The sequence below is a fragment of the Pelophylax lessonae genome (assembly GCF_965119305.1).
Source record: "Pelophylax lessonae genome assembly, chromosome: 12".
Classification (NCBI taxonomy): domain Eukaryota; kingdom Metazoa; phylum Chordata; class Amphibia; order Anura; family Ranidae; genus Pelophylax; species Pelophylax lessonae.
In genome coordinates this window covers 199,381,630-199,402,257 of record NC_138779.1, presented here as the reverse complement: position 1 = coordinate 199,402,257, position 20,628 = coordinate 199,381,630, and the positions used below count along the sequence as shown (strand labels likewise).

The 20,628-nt window shown below is 43.2% G+C and overlaps 1 protein-coding gene across 1 annotated transcript; it reads left to right on the top strand.

The window, feature by feature from the left end:
- Nucleotides 1-270: 270 nt before the first annotated feature.
- On the top strand, nt 271-17,207 carry LOC309567930 (uncharacterized protein). Its single transcript, XM_082273480.1, has 5 exons — nt 271-372; nt 3,367-3,483; nt 7,286-7,432; nt 15,117-15,266; nt 16,794-17,207. Exons 1-5 carry the CDS (start codon nt 321-323, stop codon nt 16,967-16,969), a joined length of 642 nt encoding a protein of 213 aa, XP_082129606.1. The 5' UTR covers nt 271-320; the 3' UTR covers nt 16,970-17,207.
- Nucleotides 17,208-20,628: the final 3,421 nt, after the last annotated feature.

Below are 20,628 nucleotides of genomic sequence, written 5' to 3'. Positions count from 1 at the left end.
GCCCTGTGTGCATGGAGCCTTAGGGCTAAGCAAATACATCATGCGTACTTCATTGGGAGTTCACCCATTGCTAGATCCGGATTGTTGAGCTTGATACAAATTCAATGCAAATATTATTTTTAAACATTTGCATTTATTTATTATTGTTTGGCAATAGTTTATTAAACATTAAACATTTGCATTTATTTATTACTGTTTGGCAATAGTTTATTAAACAAACACCACCACGAAATAAATGATACCAGCATTTGAGGAGGACATAGATTGCTTGAGAAGCATAGGAAGATCACCAACATCCAAGACATTTAGAAGCAAAAAAAATGAAGACAGTTGCCATTGTCCTGTTGCTTTTCTGCTTTGGTCTTTCTACAGGTAAGTAGTCTATAGGCAGTATATACATTTTTATTTATTTTTTAATGTCAATCAGCGAGTTAAAGAAAAAAAAAAAAATAAGACTGAATTTCCTCATCTACACATTTGAAGTGGATGGGGAAATCCACCCCATTGAGTCTTTGTGTTCTGACAGCAGGGAGACTTCCCCACTGTCAGAATACACTGATCAGCACCAGCGGCTTTAGCTGGAGGCACTGATTGAAAGGAAATTTTCCAACAGGGAGGTTGTACAGAAGTCAATCAGTAGATCGACTTCTATACAACCACCCTGCCCATTCATGGATCCAAATTTGGCCGGTCCCTGCTGAACTGGCCGCATTTCAATTTTCAAATGTCAACAATTTCCCAATTTCTCTTTGAAATTAAAGTGATTTTTTAAATAACAAAGGTATTTTATTGACCTCCTCTGTGCAGTTGGTTTTGCACAGGGCAGCCTGGATCCTCTTCTTCTCAGGTCCCTCGTTGCTGCTCCTGGCCCCTCCCTCCTATCAAGGGCCACCACAGCAAGCAGCTTGCTATGGGGGCACCCGAGCCCAGCTGCAGCTTCCTGTGTCCATTCAGACACGAAGTTGCTTTTTCGGCCCTGCCCCCTCTCTCTCCTGATTGGCTAACTGACTATGATTGACAGCCACAGGAGGCAATGATACCGCTGCTGTGTCTAATGTCTCGTACACACGCAACGATTATCGCCTGACCGATCGTCCGACTTTGTCCAGAGTGGTGTTTTGTTGGTTGGAATGTGCCTAGACTGCACACAAATTTTCTCGGCCAACAAAAACCAACTTCAGAAGTGATGTCATGTGCTGGTTTACTTTCCGTGTGTTTTTTCTTCTCTGAGCATGCCCAGTCTTGCTCATCAAATCTGTACTGACTGACGGAAAATTGGCCGTTGTGTTGACGGCCAACAAAAATTTTATAGCATGCACACCAGATTTTTTCGGCCGAAAAGTCGGTGTCGGTTGTCGGAAGCATCATACTAACAAGCCGAAAACCGGCCGATCGGACGTTGGCCGAAAATTCCCGGCCAATAATCGATGCGTGTGTACGAGGCATTAGTCAATCAGGAGGGAGAGTCCCGGACGGCTGAGGGACTCGTGAACATCACTTGAGAGAGATGGGGCTCAGGTAAGTATTAGGGGGGCTGAGGGGGGCTGCTACACACAGAAGGCTTTTTATCCTAATGCATAGAATGCATTAGGATAAAAAACCTTATGACTTTACAATTACTTTAATAGAGTATTCTGTATTGTATAGAGTATTTTGTATACTTTTATGGGATACTGTATGTCCGTATACTTTTATGGGATAATGTATGTCCTTATTGTAAACCTTAAAGAGGAGCCCCTTCCGAAAAAATGTAATAATTACATAATTTGTAGCTGCTGACTTTTAGTATTAGGACCCTTACCTGTCCTGGAATTCAGTGTTGTCTTCACCCCAGCCGATTTTTCAATCAGCTCTCAGGTGCTGCCTCCACCATTTCTTGTAAGGGAAACCGGCAGTGAAGCCTCGGCGAAGTCACCCGGAAGTGGGGGCCGGTATCTGTCAAAACCTGGTACCCACTACCCCCTCTCCCCCAAAGGTGCCAAATGTGGCAGGAGAGGGAGGAAGGAAGCAAACAAGCGAAACTTCTCCTTTTGAGGGGAGCTCCACTTTAACCTTTATTTATATTTTTAGTTTTGGATACAGTAGGGAAGAGTAAAACCCCTGGTAAGTATTTTGTTTGCTGCCTGTGTGCTATTGGGACAGTTGTCACCAGAAAGTTTGTCTGTATTGGAAGATTTCCCCCCCACCACTTGGTCTTATAACATCTCCTTAATTTTGGATTTCTCCCTCGCTTTTCATTCAGTGACAATGGTCATCAGGATAAGCAGAGGGGGTAAATCTCCCCAGTGGAGACACAGAGAACAATGAAAATTTAGTATAGGATCTAACCCTTTCCAAACCTATAGAAATAGTCTGCAATTGCTAGAACCATGGACTTTCCCGGCACAACACTTGACACCAATGTCATAAAAAATATATGAAGTTTATTGAAAAAAGGTTAAAAGAGTTTTGAAAAGTACATGTAACAAAAAATATACATAGATATTTTCACAATACAGATCATTTTTAAAAAACAAATCATAACATCACGGTCATGAAATGTGGATAACCCTCAATCACCACTAACGGTGTATAAATACCATAAAGACCTAATATTCATGTACAGGTCATACTATATGCCGGTATGTATCCGGTGATGAGGGAGCCACTGCAGAATTGATTTTCTCGACATGTTTCGCGTTCTAATCTAACGAGACACAGAGAACAATGGAAATTTGGTATAGGATCTAACCCTTTCCAAACCTATCCAAAGTTACGAAGGAAAGTGTACGGAAACCCCAAATAATTTTTTCTTTAATAGTTGGACATCATGCCTCACTGTATAGAGTTTTCTCGGGCAACTATTTTTTTTGTAATCTTTTTGAAAAAGCTCTTATCTGGGGATCCTGCCAGTAACAACACTTACTGTTGCAGCTTAACAAGTTGCATAGTTAGCAGTAGCATTGTTAGCTTTTCATGGGTGATATGTCATTTCGCCATTGGGTTGCCTATCAAGTGTATTTCATAGGCAGTCCAACAGCCAAAGCACAGCAGACTTCCAATGCTGCTTCTAGTTGGGATTGGTAGCTTATGGCTGTCAGCCTCCAACAGGAAGTGCTGATACTGACCGGATCCCCTGGTAAACATATTCCCAAAAATTGTATGTATACGTTAAAGTGTGATGCCAAAGATACTGAATGATAGATATAGGGTTTACATACATTGTGTTACCGTATAGCAGATTGCCCACTGGATGGTTCACAGCAATGGGCAGGGTACCATGTAGCATTCTGTACTACAGGAAGGACAATACTTGGGTTTAACTGATTGATTAGAACTGATTAATATCTTTAATATTATTATGCATTTTTAATGTTTTGTTTTTAGTTGAAAACCTAAAATGCTATGAGTGTCGTCAACGTAATGCTAAATTTTGCAAAGGTGAAGAAGTTGAATGCCCAGATGGCAGCTCTTGTATGACTATCTCTGAAAATACTGGATTGAGTAAGTGACCACCTTTCATTCTTCTATAAATGTATAAAAATTATAATTTTTTAGGTTGTAATGAACATATTTAAGTACCTGCAAATAACTTCAATACACAAAAATAACATTAGGGATCTATGTAGCCTCCTAACATTTTTTTAAAAATTATAACATAAACAGATATAAAGCCAAACATATACTCATTGATATTCTTTATCTAGAATAGTCTTTTTTTTCCCCTTTATTTTTGCCTGGTGATCCAGCCAGTAAGTCTATAGTGCAGAACAAGCTGACCTGCATTTGTAGCAGTTAGGGGGTTGAGACAAACCATTTACTGGATGGAGGGGGGGGGGGGAGAGATCTGGAAACTTGTTTAAACCAGTTTGATTTAGTCAAAGCAAATTAAAACAGAGCCAAACTTCCACTAACACTGTCGTAATCAAAAGCTCTCCAGTGTGGGAAGTTATATGGTTTATAGCCCACCAAAAGTACAGTTTTGTTTCTGGATTTGGCACTAGAATTATATTTTTGGCACAAAGCATTTTTTTTATTTGATGCTACAAAAACAAATATTGTCATCTTTAAAAAAATTTACATCTGAATGGTAGAAAAAAGGGAAAAAAAATTAATGAGGGGTAATCATGGGTTAATACTATGTGGATAGAGAACTTATTTTTGATTTCCCGAAGAACAAGGTAGCCTTAAAATGGTTGTAAAGGCATTTTTTTTAAAAATAATAAACATGTCTATATTCACCTGCCCTGATCCTCCTCTTCTCAGGCCCCCCACTGACACTCCTGGCTCCTCCTCTCTTGCTGGTGCCGCCAATAGGAAACAGATTCCCATAAGGACGCTAGTGTGGGCTTTCTAACAAGCCCCCCGCTGCTGCATCCATTGACACAGATAGTGGGCCTCTTGGGATTGTTTCTGATCTGCCCATACTGACACCAGTGGACCAGCTTCCAATATTTGTTCCCATCTATCCCTATCTATAGGGCCAATATCTGCCTCCCAATGTAGCATGTCTGGAGCTTGTATATGGGTTTTTAAGCAGGGATAAATATTAGAGGTGCTCTCCTGCTTAATGTGGTCAGTTTTTAATAGGAAAGCAGAGGGACCTGCAGGAATACGAGGGATCTCACATAAAGAAAGCATTACAAAGAGAACAGGATACTTTCTCATACAAGTACATGGTACAGAAGGCACATATCAGGAATATAAAGTGTTAGGGTAACAAACACTTTACGCCAATAAAAATAAGTATAGCCCATTAAAAGGTAAAACAAAAATCAGATATTCTTATATGTATGGGTGGTTCCTGCGCTATCTGAGGTAGTGTGTGTTTCCCTTCTTGCTGCTGCACCACAATACTGGTACCAGGAACCAGTTAATACAAAGTGTACAATTTGGGTGGGTAGTGCGCTTCAGAAGTGGAACTATAGCTAAAAATGGTGAATATATAAACTGAAGTAATAAAACGTGTTCTTGTGGTAAAAAAGTGTTGTCACTGAATTATAACATGGTGATAAAATTAATTCCATCATATAAATAAATAGCAATATAAATAAGACGTTTCAATGTATCTTCTATACAATAAAAGTGCTGGGTACTTAGATTTCTTAAAGATGTCAATAAATATGCCGTAGACAAAATATAAATATATAAATAAAACTTCAAAAAAGACTAAAAATGCTATGTGCTTTTTTACTTCAATCTAAAATAAATAAAGTGCAGTGTTCATAGTGTCCATATATAAAAATCCAGAATCGGGTGTAATTCCCTTCAATAACATCAATAGAAAAAAAGGTGCTCTCATGCAAAATAAGGGTGTTGTGACTTGCTGCCTCCACCAGGTGTCACATCTAGGTGTTCTATATTCTCACCTCAATAAGGTGTATATTGCGCCTGTATATAAAGCTTTAGCCTCCGGGTACCATGTAGGCTTTTTTCTTATTCCGGTATCTTGTTCCAACCTCCGAGTATTTCCTGTCCTGTCCTGCTAGTATTTTGGGGTGTATAAACTTTGTGGCGTCCTTAACTCCTTAACGTAACCTCGGGCTCAGTGAAAACAGAGGGCAATCATGGTGCAGTATATCAAATCAGATTTATTATTAAAAACATGGTTGCACTTACAATTTGTAGATCATTTGTTCGCAAATAAAGTATCAATGCAGCATGGGGAGCGTTATCGCTCCGATCTCCAACGTCACTTCCGGTAGTTTGGTGGCTCCTCCTACGCGTTACATCACATCACGTGACTTCCTCAGGGAGTGGCCTATACTGGATGTGACGTTTATTTATATAAGCCGGACCGGAAGTATCGTCGCGGCCATTTTAAAAAAACTTGTGAGCGAAGTTCGTGCGGATATACTGACTCCGCCATATTGCTTTTAAAACCAGGTGTATTATTAATGATATTCCTTCAATGTTTACACCGGAAATGAGGTTGTGGATCGTTTTTTTCTGTCTACATGTACTGCGTATATCCAAAAGTGTTCACAGTTTATACATCAAATGTTCATATTCACGAAACATATAGAAGAGATAATCCAAAGAAGAGTAAAAACATATGTTTATAGGAATATATATTTTAAAATTGTATATATACCGACGATCAACTGTCTTCATAATGGTTTTGGTGTGCCTAAGGGGATGGGAAATATTTCTTATTTCTTAATCATAAAATCAGGTATTGCTGACTTATCTGAGGGGGATTTAAAATTATGTTTAAAAATTACAAGATAAAAAATATACTCTCTTTTAAAACTTTAAAAATCACTAATAAAACAGTTTAAGTTGAAATCTACATTCAGGCCATTCGGTGTAAAAGAATCCATTTTAAAAATCCATTGTGATTCAAGTTTACTCAGGGTGCGAACTTTGTGACTCCCTCTCCAATGTCTTATGTAGGGAAGTGATCCCCCAAAAGATCATTTTCGAGGGGTCTTTGTGATGATATTTGGCAAAGTGTCTTGATACGGTGTGTTTGTCACTTCCTTTGATAATATTTTAGATTGAAGTAAAAAAGCACATAGCATTTTTAGTCTTTTTTGAAGTTTTATTTATATATTTATATTTTGTCTACGGCATATTTATTGACATCTTTAAGAAACCTAAGTACCCAGCACTTTTATTGTATAGAAGATACATTGAAACGTCTTATTTATATTGCTATTTATTTATATGATGGAATTAATTTGATCACCATGTTATAATTCAGTGACAACACTTTTTTTTACCACAAGAACACGTTTTATTACTTCAGTTTATATATTCACCATTTTTAGCTATAGTTCCACTTCTGAAGCGCACTACCCACCCAAATTGTACACAAAAATCAGATATTGCTGCAATATTTACCATCAACCTGAAGCTGTCACCAGCAGTATTTTTTTTTTTGCCTCAGTCTTCCTCAAGATGTACTTAGTCTTCAAGGCTGAAAGATGGTCAGCGTCATTCAACCCACTGATTTTCAACCCATCCCACACATAAGCCCGCCCCAGAGCAGTGGAGAAGCAGAACAGTGATAGGCTAATTTTTGTCACTGTGATCTATCCTTCTATCAGCAGGCTCCTTGTCAGAATTTGCTACTTGTGCTGCTTTCCCTGCATCTTTCTAAGCTCTAACAGGCATTCTATAAGTCAAGCTTAGGTACCTACACTGCTTGCATTATGCAAATAATACATATTTAATGATGTTTTCATGAATACAAAATTGCATTATTTGTGTTTTTGTTTTTTTTTTTCATTTTCCCGTAGTTTGGCTTTAAATTGTACAATTTTGGAAATATTTAGATGTTTTAATTTATTTTTGTTTGCAGATCAAACCTACTACTCCATTCAGAAACGCTGCGCTATGAATGTGAAATGCAATCGTAGCATGTATGCCTATGTTGATGAAAACGTTTACTTTGACATGTCATTTGATTGCTGCGATGGAGATCTTTGTAACAAGGGGGGTATTGTAGGTGAGTGTAATTCATGTGTGTGTTTCGTGTTTGATACCTCTGCCCAAATTTGTCACAATTTGAAACAATGAAATGCATTTTACATACACCAATTTCTAACGCATACATGTTTCGTATTCCAAAAAGTAGACAAAAAAACTAAAAAAAAAAAAAAAAAAAATGTGTTATTTTATAATGATATTGTGCCTAACTGATTTATCCTAAAAAAATAACAGTGTACTTCCCGTACCAAGGCACTCCTCTGACTTAATCCTAATAGCTATACATCTGCAGTGTGAGATCTAAGGCACTGCTGCCTCTGACTGCTAGTTTTAGGATATTTGGAGTGCGATTTAACCATTTCAACCCTGGAAGATTTTAAAACCTTCCTGACCAGGTCCTATTTTGCGATTCGGCACTGCGTTACTTTAACGGTCAATTGCGCGGTCGTGCGACGCCGTACCCAAACAAAATGTATATCCTTTTTTTCCCACAAATAGAGCTTTCTTTGGGTGGTATTTGATCACCTGTGCGATTTTTTATTTTTTGCGCTATAGATAAAAAAAGTGCGACAATTTTGAAAAAAAAAAATATTTTTCACATTCTGCTATATGAAATACCCCCCCCCCCCCAAAAAAAAAAGTGTAAAAATCAAAATCTTTTAACCGGTTGCCGACTGCCGCACCACTATATACTGTGGCGGTCAGCCCCGGCCAGGCAGAGTGACGTAGGGGTACGTCACTCGCCTGTCACTGACTTGTGAGACAAATGCGGGCGGGCGCCCGCCCCGGCTCGTTCACTGACAAGTCAGTGCGTGTGACCGGCGGACCCGATCGTCCGCTGGTCATTCACGATCGCTCCGGTGAAGGGAGTAAGGCGGAACGGCTTATGTAAACAAGCCGCCCGTCATTCTCCCTGGTGTAAAAATGAAGATCAGACGGTTCTACTATGTAGGACCGTTGATCTTTGTTTTTACACCAATAGCCATGTACCACTGCAGTTAGAAACACGCCCCTAGGACACACTTAACCCCTCCCTCTCCAATACAGTTAACCCCTTCCCTGCCAGTGTCATTTTTGCAGTAACAGTGCATATGTATAGCACTGATTACTGCAGTAATGTCACTGGTAACCCCAAAAGTGTCAAAAATGTCAGTCAAGGGTCCGATCTGTCCGCCGCAATGTCGCAGTACCGCAAAAAAAATCGCAGATCGCCATCCATTACGCGTTAAAAAAAAACACCAAAACTTACAAAAATCTTTCCCTTTGTTAGTAAACGCGATAACTTTTGCGCAAACCAATCAAAATACGCTTTTTGCGATTTTTTTTACCAAACATATGTAGCATAAAACAAATTAGCCGAAAATGTTAAAACATTTTCATATAAAAAAATGTGAAAAATATTGCTATTTTTGAAAAATTGACGCTCTTTTTTTGTTTATAGCGCATGATCAAAAAATCGCACAGGTGATCAAATACCGCCAAAAGAAAGCTCTGTTTGTGGGAAAAAAAGGACGTCAAATTCGTTTAGGTACAGCGTCGCACGACCGCGCAATTGTCCGTTAAAATCACGCAGTAAACGCAAAAAAACCCCTGGTCTTTTAGCAGCCAAATCCTCCGGGGCTTAAGTGGTTAAAGTTTTGGGCTAATTTGTTTTCTGCTACATATTTTTGGTAAAAAAAATTAGCAATAAGCGTATTTTGATTGGTTTGCGCAAAAGTTATCGCGTCTATTAACTACGGGAAAGATTTATCTAATTTTTATTGTTTTTTTTTTACTAGTAATGGCGGCGATCTGCGATTTTTTTGCGGGACTGCGCCATTGTGGCGGACAGATCGGACCCCTAACTGACATGTTTGACACTTATTGGGGTACCAGTGACATTACTACAGTAATCAGTGCTAAAAATATGCACTGTTACTGTAATAATGCCATTGGCAGGGAAGGGGTTAACCCTTTGGGTGATCAAGGGGTTAAATGTGACCCTAGGGGAGTGATTCTAACTGTGGAGGGGCGTGGCTTGTGAGATGACCATAGAGACATGTGATCCTATATAGCAGAATCACATGGGCTCTGTGATCACCCCAGGGAGAAGAATGGTTGGCTGTGTTTACATCAGCTGACCGTCCTTCTCTCTCAGCGGGGAATGATCGCGGGTGTCAGGTGGCAATCAGAGCCACCTGACACACACATCAGATTCCCCGCTGATGAGCGGGGGTGGGAGCGTGCCGCTGGTGGCGCGCACTCGCCCCCAAGATTCCCGAGAGCGAGCGCCGTACATGTACGGCTATTTGCCCAGGAGCGGCTGCCTGCCGCAGTACATCTGCGGCGGGCGGTCATAAATGAGTTAATGATGGCACTACTATGTTGTGCACTGTTGTCTTTGCTGGAGAGGAAGCTGTACCTGAGGACCTGCAATGCTAAGATTTTCCTGCTTCTTCTCCATTCATTCTGTAGATATGTGTTGCTCCTTGAGTATTCCTACACCAGTCCACAGATCCCCAATCATTGATGGAGGAAAGGAAGGGGAAAGCTCTGACATGAGGAAGCAAAGCCCTGCCTCTACCAAGATGTCCACCTCCAAATACACTATACTACCAAAAGTATTGAGACGCCTGCCTTTACACACACATGAACTTTAATGGTATCTCAGTCTTAGTCCGTAGGGTTCAATATTGAGTTGGCCCACCCTTTGCAAGGTTTAGGAGTGTGTCTATGGGAACGTTTGCCCATTCTTCCAGAAGCGCATTTGTGAGGTAAGCCACTGATGTTGGCCTGGCTCGTAGTCTCAACTCGAATTCATCCCAAAGGTGTTCTATCGGGTTGAGGTCAGGACTCTTTGCAGGCCAGTCAAGTTCCTCCACCCCAAACTCACTCATCCATGTCTTTATGGACCTTGCTTTGTACACTGGTTCAAATCATTTGGTAAAGGGGGGGATTATGGTGTGGGGTTGTTTTTCAGGGTTTGGGCTTGGCCCCATTGTTCCAGTGAAGGGAACTCTTAAGGCGTCAGCATACCAAGACTTTTTGGACAATTTCATGCTTCCAACTTTGCGGTAACAGTTTGGGGATGGCCCCTTCCTGTTCCAACATGACTGCGCAACAGTGCACAAACAAGGTCCTTAAAGACATGGATGAGCGAATTTGGGGTGGAGGAACTTGACTGACCTGCAAAGAGTGCTGACCACAAATCGATAGAACACCTTTGGGATGAATTAGAGCAGAGACTGCGAGCCAGGCCTTCCACATCAGTGCCTGACCTTTACAAATGCATTTCTAGAAGAATGGTCAAACATTCCCATAGACACTCCTAAACCTTGTGGACAGCCTTCCCAGAAGAGTTGAAGCTGTTATAGCTGCAAAGGGTGGACCAACCCAATATTGAACCCTACAGACTAAGACTGGGATGCCTTTAAAGTTCATGTGCGTGTAAAGGCAGGCGTCCCAATACTTTTGGTAATATAGTGTAGGTACACATTGCAATACAAGGCATAGTAAGATAAGAAAAGTAAAAATATCACCTGCAGGAAGACCACAGGCAATGCTGGTCCCTAGTCAAAAAAAATGCGGCTAACAATTTTAAAAAAAGGGGGCAGGCAAGGGACAAAAAAATAAAAAATAATGCATGCAGCAACCAAAAAAAAAAAGGGTATATAGCACTTTGTACAGCACTAAATGGTATATAACACACTATACTCACACACTACACTAACGCTCTACACTATAATTGAACACACTAACTTGCTCATAGCAAACTGAGCCCTGCTCTATCTAGCTCCACTCCAACACACTGCAAAAGCTTCCTATGGGGAGGAACCTTTTTTAATTTATTACTTTGTCCAATCAGGGCTCTGACAGTGCTATGTGCCCTAATTGGCAAAGACTTGCACCTGACCAGTGGGTTCTAGACTTTATTATGAATCGCACAGTGCATTGTGGGGTGCTCAGCGAGCGAACATGCAATGTTCTGGCCGAACTTTTGCTCGGCCTGAACCATTCACCTAACATTACACACCAACATAGGACAGCTGAACTCTTTCCCTCCAACTTCCTCCTGTCTCCCTCCAGAGAGCTTCACTAGACCCAAGTTGATCCCTTGACTCAAGCTTGCAATTAGGCACCCCTGGTAGGCCTAGCTGGGAACTCGGTGTCTTCCTATTTGATTCTTCTAGAGGTCTGCCCCAGGGGTCACTGGGTCTCCTCTAGCAGGGCTGGACCCAGGAAATCTACTGCTACTGTTCAGGCCTCAGACTAGGGATAGACCGATTATCGGCAAGGCCGATATATCGGGGACTGATATGCACTTTCCCCGATATATCAGTATCAGCCCCAGAACTGGCCTTGGACAGCCTCGCCTTGGACAGTCTCGTCTGGAGTTGGGACTAGTCTCGCTGGAGTGTATCACAGCCATACACCCACCCACAGCAGCCCGGTGCCAGCCAGTCACTGAAATCCACAGGCCCTGTACCAGCCAGCCAGCCACAGGCACTGTACCAGCGAGCCAGCCAGCCACCCATTGGCCCTGTACCAGGCAGACAGCCATCCACAGGCCCTGTATCTGCCACCCACCACAGGGTGCCAGCCAGCCAGTCAGTCAGTCACCCACCACAGGGTGCCAGACAGACAGCCATACACAGACTGGGTGCCAGACAGCCAGCCACCCACAGGCCCTGTACCAGCCAGCCACAGGCACTGTACCAGCCAGCCGCCCACAGGCCCTGTACCAGCCAGCCACCCACAGCCCCTGTGCCAGCCACCCACCTAGCACAGGGTGCCAGCCAGCCAGCCACCTAGCACAGGGTGCCAGCCAGCCAGCCACCACAGGGTGCCAGCCAGCCAGCCACCCACCACAGGGTGCCAGCCAGTCAGCCACCCACCACAGGGTGCCAGCCATCCATCTACCACAGGGTCCCAGCAAGCCAGCCACCCAGCACAGGGTCCCAGCACCAGTGGCGGAGCTAGACTTTTAAAACAGGGGTGGCAAAGGGGTGGCTAGGTATTATTTTGGGGGGTCAATATACAAAGTGTAATTTAGTGTCAGATTCGTCCACCGCAATGTCGCAGTCCCTCTAATGATCGCTGCCATTACTAGTAAAGACAGGATACAGGTGGTGGTGATCAGAGGATACAGGTTTGCCCCCAATGATTATTGCAGAGTGCGACAGCAATGCCCCCAATGATTATTGCAGTGAGACAGCAATGCCCCCAATGATTATTGCAGTGAGACAACAATGCCCCCAATTATTATTGCAGAGTGAGACAGCAATGCCCCCAATGATTATTGCAGAGTGCGACAGCCTTGCCCCCAATTATTATTGCAGAGTGCGACAGTAATGCCCCCAATTATTATTGCAGAGTGCGACAGCCTTGCCCCCAATTATTATTGCAGAGTGCGACAGCAATGCCCCCAATTATTATTGCAGAGTGCGACAGCCTTGCCCCCAATGATTATTGCAGAGTGCGACAGCCTTGCCCCCAATGATTATTGCAGAGTGCGACAGCCTTGCCCCCAATTATTATTGCAGAGTGCGACAGCAATGCCCCCAATTATTATTGCAGAGTGCGACAGCCTTGCCCCCAATTATTATTGCAGAGTGCGACAGCAATGCCCCCAATTATTATTGCAGAGTGCGACAGCCTTGCCCCCAATTATTATTGCAGAGTGCGACAGCCTTGCCCCCAATTATTATTGCAGAGTGCGACAGCAATGCCCCCAATTATTATTGCAGAGTGCGACAGCAATGCCCCCAATGATTATTGCAGAGTGCGACAGCCTTGCCCCCAATGATTATTGCAGAGTGCGACAGCCTTGCCCCCAATTATTATTGCAGAGTGCGACAGCCTTGCCCCCAATTATTATTGCAGAGTGCGACAGCCTTGCCCCCAATTATTATTGCAGAGTGCGACAGCCTTGCCCCCAATGATTATTGCAGAGTGCGACAGCAATGCCCCCAATTATTATTGCAGAGTGCGACAGCAATGCCCCCAATTATTATTGCAGAGTGCGACAGCAATGCCCCCAATTATTATTGCAGAGTGCGACAGCAATGCCCCCAATTATTATTGCAGAGTGCGACAGCCTTGCCCCCAATTATTATTGCAGAGTGCGACAGCCTTGCCCCCAATTATTATTGCAGAGTGCGACAGCAATGCCCCCAATTATTATTGCAGAGTGCGACAGCAATGCCCCCAATTATTATTGCAGAGTGCGACAGCCTTGCCCCCAATGATTATTGCAGAGTGCGACAGCAATGCCCCCAATTATTATTGCAGAGTGCGACAGCAATGCCCCCAATTATTATTGCAGAGTGCGACAGCCTTGCCCCCAATTATTATTGCAGAGTGCGACAGCAATGCCCCCAATTATTATTGCAGAGTGCGACAGCCACAGCATTTGCCCGCAATCATTGCAGAGTGCCAGCGTCCCCCCCGTGAGACCAGCTTACTTACCTCACGGACGGTCCGCGGCTCCCTGCATCTTCTCAGTCCTCCCGCCGGCGCCTCCTCGACCAATGGCACAGCGTTTGCCATTCGGCCAATCAGGAAGCGGGAGGACCCGCTCCCTGATTGGCCGGAGGAGGATCCATGTGACAATAGCGAATTTTCATTCGCTATTGTCACAGAATGGGCGGGCTCGGCTTCGGGAGTCGGGACGCACTGCTTTGCTGCTCCCTGACCCTGGCCGCCAGCTTAGAGGGATCAGCCGGTTCTGCGAACCGGCTGATCCCATCCCACCACTGCCTGTGATTCTCCGCTGCCAGCCAGGATCGGGGTGGCAACAGGGGTGGCAGGGACTTTTTCTGGGGTGTCAATTGACACCCCAGCTAACCCTCTGGCTCCGCCACTGCCCAGCACAGGGTGCCAGACAGCCAGCCACCACAGGGTGCCAGCCAGCCATCCACCACAGGGTGCCAGCAAGCCAGCCACCCAGCACAGGGTGCCAGACAGCCAGCTAGCCACCCCAGGGTGCCATCCAGCCAGCCCCCCACCACAGGGTGCCAGCAAGACAGCCATAAAGCATTAAACAAAAATTAACATGTTCAGTACCAGATTTGTGTCAAAAATTGTCTTTATTTTTCAAAACTTTAAATGTACAAAATATCAGCCCATATCAGCCGATACCGATACGTTGTGACCAAAATATCGGCCCTGAAAAAAACATATCGGTCTATCCCTACCTCAGATTATTTATGAGCTCTCTCACCACCTTCTGGGCACACCTTTCCAGGGATTGGCTATAGTCCCATAAATATTCAAACTGCTTTTCCTGTTCTTCCTCCCACTATGATTTTAAAATCATCTAGAAGACAGGGGGGAGTAACAGAGCAGCAGACTGTGAGATTCTGAACAGCCCTCATTAGTCACTCCCTGCTCCTCTGATTACAGTAGAGCCAAATAAATTTGCCTATCAGCTCATTCAACTTCTAGGTGGGTGCTACATCACTCTTCTGTAATCTACTAATCCCCCGCCCACTATGTGATGGAGATGGGAAAAGGCAGAAGAGTCTGTAGTCCTGCCTAGGTGGCAACCATGACATCCGTCATAAATACAGTGGAGGTGTGAGCGTAGCCACTAACTATTTAATGCAAACTGACATTTACAGACTGCAATATAGTACATTTTCTTGTATGGGCTTAGATATGCTTTAATCATTCTCTTTGTATGATAATAAAATCTTTTTTTATTTTACGACTTTATCATATAGATAAGAATAAAACATACGACTACAATGGGCCCGAATGTCCAGCTTGCGTTGCATTTGATACCTTTAAGATGTGTGAGCCTGTTACCACTACAGTCTGCAGAAACAAGACTGACCATTGTTCATTTTATGCTGGATGGCTAGAAAAACCCGGTAGGTTTTCTTCCATTATGGGTGGGGGGTGCTGGCTTCTGCATATGATTCATCAGCAGTTCACACCATATGCAGTCCAGTGCGTTTTCTTTTTTCTGCATCAAAAACACATGGAAAGTAGGTTATATGGTTTCAAATGGCATAGTTCACACCAGTGCTTGCAGTTCCAGTGCATACTGGACTGTACGGGAACACTGTAAAACGCACCAAAAACGCACTGGAACGCACCAAAATGCACCTAAACGCACCAAAAACGCACTGGAACACACATTTCCCTATGTAAGAGTATTAAAAAAGAGGAGGGGGGGGAATGCACTGGATTGCATCAAAAACGCACCTGGAACTCATCAGAAACGTGTCAAAAACACGCATGCAGAAAAGCATCTGGAACGCATCTGGACTGCGTGTTTCTATGGTGTGAACTGACCCTCAAGGTATTTGTTTCCTTTGTTAGCTCAAATGAAATGAGAAGGAAAATGAAACCAAGCACTGGGGAGGAAATTACAAGCCTTGCTTCAGATTGGATGTAGGGAGAATTACATGTGATGCCAGGAGGTGTCTCAACACTTCTTTAGATTTAACAGCTCCGATTAACCCCTTGGAGACTAAGCCTTTTTCTGACACTTGTTGTTTACAAGGTGAAATCATTATTTTTGGCTAAAAAATTACTCTAGCTAGAAAAGCACTCCCAAACATTATATTTCTAAACACAGCAGGAGCGAGCCTCCGGCGGCGCGCGTGCGCTGCCGAGACAGCTAGGAGTCCAGTAACGTAGGCTACGCAGTAGCAGCACAGTGAGCGGCCCTAAAGTGGTTAACTATAATTTTTTGCCACAAGATATTTCTAAAAAACAGCATGGACATACTGAGAAATATACCCCAAAACACATTCTGCTACTTCTCCCGAGTGTGGCGATACCAAATTTGTGAGACTTTTTTCACAGCTTAGGCACACAGAGGGACCCAAAATCCAAAGAGCACCTTCAGGTTTTCTAGGGGCATAAATTACGCATCTATTTTCCTGGCTGCCAATTAAACTTTTGGAGGCCCTGGAGCACCAGAACAGTAGAAACACCCACAAAATGACCCCAATTGGAGAGTAAACACCCCAAGGTAATGAGGTAATGAGGATGAGGAGACTTTTGAAGACTTTATTTTTTTCTTTCAAGATTTCGGAAAATGCACGATTGGACAAGGTAATCACATGGTACAGGACCATGTGATCACCTGGACACAGTGGTAATGCGATCTGCTGTGTTCAGGGGACACACTGATCATCAGGCTGCCGGGTGCATGCTCTGTTAACCATGCAGATCCTCCGATGCGGGGGGATGTTTAGAAACGTCATCGCCACGCATCCGTCCAGCTTTTTATGTACATGCGGTAGGGTTAATGAAAAATGGGGAGCGGGATCTGGAAATGTGAAGTTAGTAGGATCCTGGGGCTTAGCTTTAAAGGCCAAATGTTAATGTTTGATTAGATATTTGTTATTTATCATACTAATGATGATTTGTTTTTATTCCTTCAGATGGTGTTAAAACCAAATTTTCAGTGCAGGGATGTATGTCGGAACTGAGTTGTTTGTACGACTACAGCCAAATAGTTGGACTCAAAATGTCTGGAATTAAAAAAAGTGGCTGCAAAGAACTCAAGCATCAGCGCAAGCAGGAAAAGGAGAATATGGGAGATGGTACAGGAAATTGACATCAATTCATATTAAAATAAAGGTGGAACCCCAACCATTCAGCTAAGGGAACGGTCAAAAAAAATATGCACATGTATTTTACCAGACACCACTTTTCTGAAACCTTCTGCTCTTCGTCTTCCTTTATTAACTTCCATGCCCGGCCTTGAATAAACTTCACTACAGTAGCTCACAGCTTTGATGACAGTTTTTACAATGTATTACATACTATCTTACAAAATGTTGGCACATCCTTTCTTAACCCCCGCCGTGCACATTTATGTGGCAACACAACCACTGTCACCAACAGCTCGTGGTCACTGTTTATGGACAGGAGCCGGAGGTGGGCTCCCGATTATGTGATAATTGTTACAGCCAATCACAATAATCACATGATTGGAAACATTGCCTCTGCCACCATAAAGTAAGAAACAAGCTGGCTGGAAGAGTTAAAGATAATTTTTAGAATATAATGGATTATGGAAAATTAAAGCCTAATTGAACTTTCAATTTAAATTAGCTTCACTTTAGGCCTTTGATGCGTTGATCATGTTTGCTATATGTTTGCAACTGCTCAAAAACTGCACCTTCTTGTAACTGGCAAGATTTTGTACCTGGACATTATCCAGAGAGCTGTAAGCTTCGGCATAAAAATGCTTTACTCTGCAAGCAAATTGTCTCCGATTTCTCATTTCATTACAGAAAACTTCCATTTTGTTAGGTCAAACCAACAAGAAAACTGCACTATGATTAAAAAAATAATGTAGCGCTCTTCAATTCTGGGCAGTCAAAAATGATTCCAAGAAGTCTGGCAGGCTCGCATTTTAACCACTTCAGCCCCTGAAGGTTTTACCCCCTTAAGGAAAAGGCCATTTTTTTTTGCAATATGGCACTGCGATAATTTAACTGACAATTGCGCGGTCGTGCAGCGCTGTACCCAAATAAAATGTATGTTATTTTTTTTCTCATGAATAGAGATTTTTTTTATTGGTATTTGTTAGCTCAAATCTCATCAGGAGGCAATTACCAGATGATATACAGCCCTTCAGTTGCTAACCCCCCTGTATAGTGAATTCTCTTCTCTTCTGGCCAGGAGATGCGAGGACACAGAGCACTTAAGCAAAGCATAGACACATCTAATTTATTTCAAATTTCGCTCATATTTAAGGGAAATTTTGAGCGGCAAAAACTGTTTTAAACTGGTTACAATTTATGGGTCAATTTAACAATAGAACATATCTCACAGAAAACAATACATGAAAAGGCCCTTGTGTTCCCTATACATCTGTGTCAATATGAGGTGTCTTGTGTCTGAAATTGTGTTCTGTGGGAGAGCCAATCCGTCTGTGTTCAGCTGTATGATGTGTTAATGTAAGCAATTGTCAATTGTGTTTAGGGGGTGTCAGTAATCTCTATGCGAAGCCTTAACTTGTTAAGTGTCCGAATGAATGAATGGAAAGGTGTTTACCATGTCAACACCTATCAATGTCTTGTCGTCTATATGCAAAATATCTAACTGCCAAGGGACCAGGGTGTATGAATGAGGTGTGTCAAATGACTAGTTAATGTCATTTGCAAGAGCCCACATTCCATCGTAGAATGGGCATGAGCTGAAATGTATTATGAAAATATAATATTTCAGTAAGGCACGTTGATACGCTCTTTCAACCCAACCTTTGATCCCAACCTTATTCATAAGGGTTGGATCACCTAGAGTCTGTGAATAGCACTATGTGCCCTCCTGGGATATATATCCAACTATGAATGAGCTGGACATTCTTGACATACCTGGGTTGCGTTATTGTATGAGTGCATGTCATATTATTTGTAACTGACTTGCACAAAACAGGTGACATTATATTCCAAGGTGTATGTAGGCTGGTGACTTGGTTGTGTGCACATAGGGATATAACTTCTTAGAATTCTATCAAATCAAAAACAGACATGTTCAATGGGGAGGGCCATAGCTTGCAAGAATCTATGGCCTGAAAAATCTAAAACTCCACATTATGGCAATAAAGTCACTACAAATCCTAAAGCCTTTGCCAGGAAAGGGCAAAAATAAACCCCCACGTTCAATGGGAGGAAAAAATTCCCTTTCGACCCCTGTATCATCAGAGCGGTCAGACTAAATCCCTGGCGGCTATAATGTTAAACAATGTCCTTTGTGTCCAATAGGCTTGACTTCGACTGTAAAGTGGAGACATGAATGTCTCGTGTCTCTCTCTTTTCCTGGGGTGAGCAAGGGCAAAATGAGGAGAGGTTCTCCGGGTGGTGAGCACATGTTGCAAGTAACCAGACAGTGGCTACTAGTGTTGAGCTTGCTACAAAAAGTACCACTGCTGTACGAATAGGAAGTCTTCCAGGAGTAGGGGTGTCCGTTGGCATTGTACCAATGCGTCTGTCTGGATCCAACTGGAATTCATCTGGTGCTCGTCACAATCTCCGGTCCGCAGTCGTGGGGTCCAGAGGTGGGGCTTCCTTCAGTCGGGATGTGTGGATCCAAACCGGGGAGTCATCTGTCAATACCGCTGTTCTGGTCACTGCTTGAACTATCGCAGGAGGTCCGTAGGGTGGGTCTAGCAACGTCAGCTTATGGGGGGCCTTCACCAGGACTCTGTCTCCAGGCTTGAATGGGTGGGTCGGTGCACATGTTGGCAAACGAAACGAGAGCGAAATATCACCATAATCACTGTTTAATTTTTCAATTAATTCTGCCACATATTCCTCTTGCAAAATCTCTAGATATGAGAATTAATGGATTCATGGGGTTGGGAAAGGGTCTCCCCATCAAAATTTCAAAGGGAGATAGCTTTGTACTTGGGTCTGGAGTCATTCTGACTTCAGCAAGAATAGCAGGTAAGTACAGAGACAAGAATACAAGTTTTACAAGAATGGCAGGAGTATATTGCGGCACTGGGCTTCTGGTCTTACAGGCAGGCAGCAAAATAAATGCAAGTAAGAACCACTCGCAGCACTGGGGTTTAGGGCCTACAGGAAGGCAGGTAATTTTAAGACAGGAAGGATACCGAATGGCACTATTTTGGGAGAACACAGCATGTCCACACATGCAACAATGGTGAGGGCCCTTGGAGGGGTTGAACTGCCTTGTATTCTCCAAAGGTGGAGGTGGGTTAACTTGCAGTCCTCTTACTCACTCAAGCAGGCAGCTACCTAGAACTAAAGGCCAATAGACAACTGAGAATCCCTTGCATGGCTAAGATGCTGTGATCACTGAACAGCAGGGAGTAAAATTCAAGCTGTCTTGTGTACATGGACACATAGAGACACACAAAACAGCTAGAAGTGAGTACCCATGCAAACATAAATTTATAAGAGATTGCACAGTTTGCTCAGTGACACCGAGCAGGAAATCGAAACCAAATAGCCTTGGAGACACAGGGTCTGACTTCAAGGACCATTTATATGCAAAGCCTGGGGCAATGAGTCACCTTAGAATGAAAAGAGATGGCTTGGCTTGTTAATTATTTTAGGCTGCTCTAGATCTCACCGACTGCAGGTTTGATTGCTCTCCCCTGTCTTCCAGAGGCTACTGGAGCAAAGCAAATCTCGACCTGAGTATTTATTTTGCTCCATCCAATCCCTTGGGTGGTGCCCAGAAGATGGCTAGAGAAGCCTATAAATATTGTGAGATTTAAAGCAACAGGGTTCCATCCTC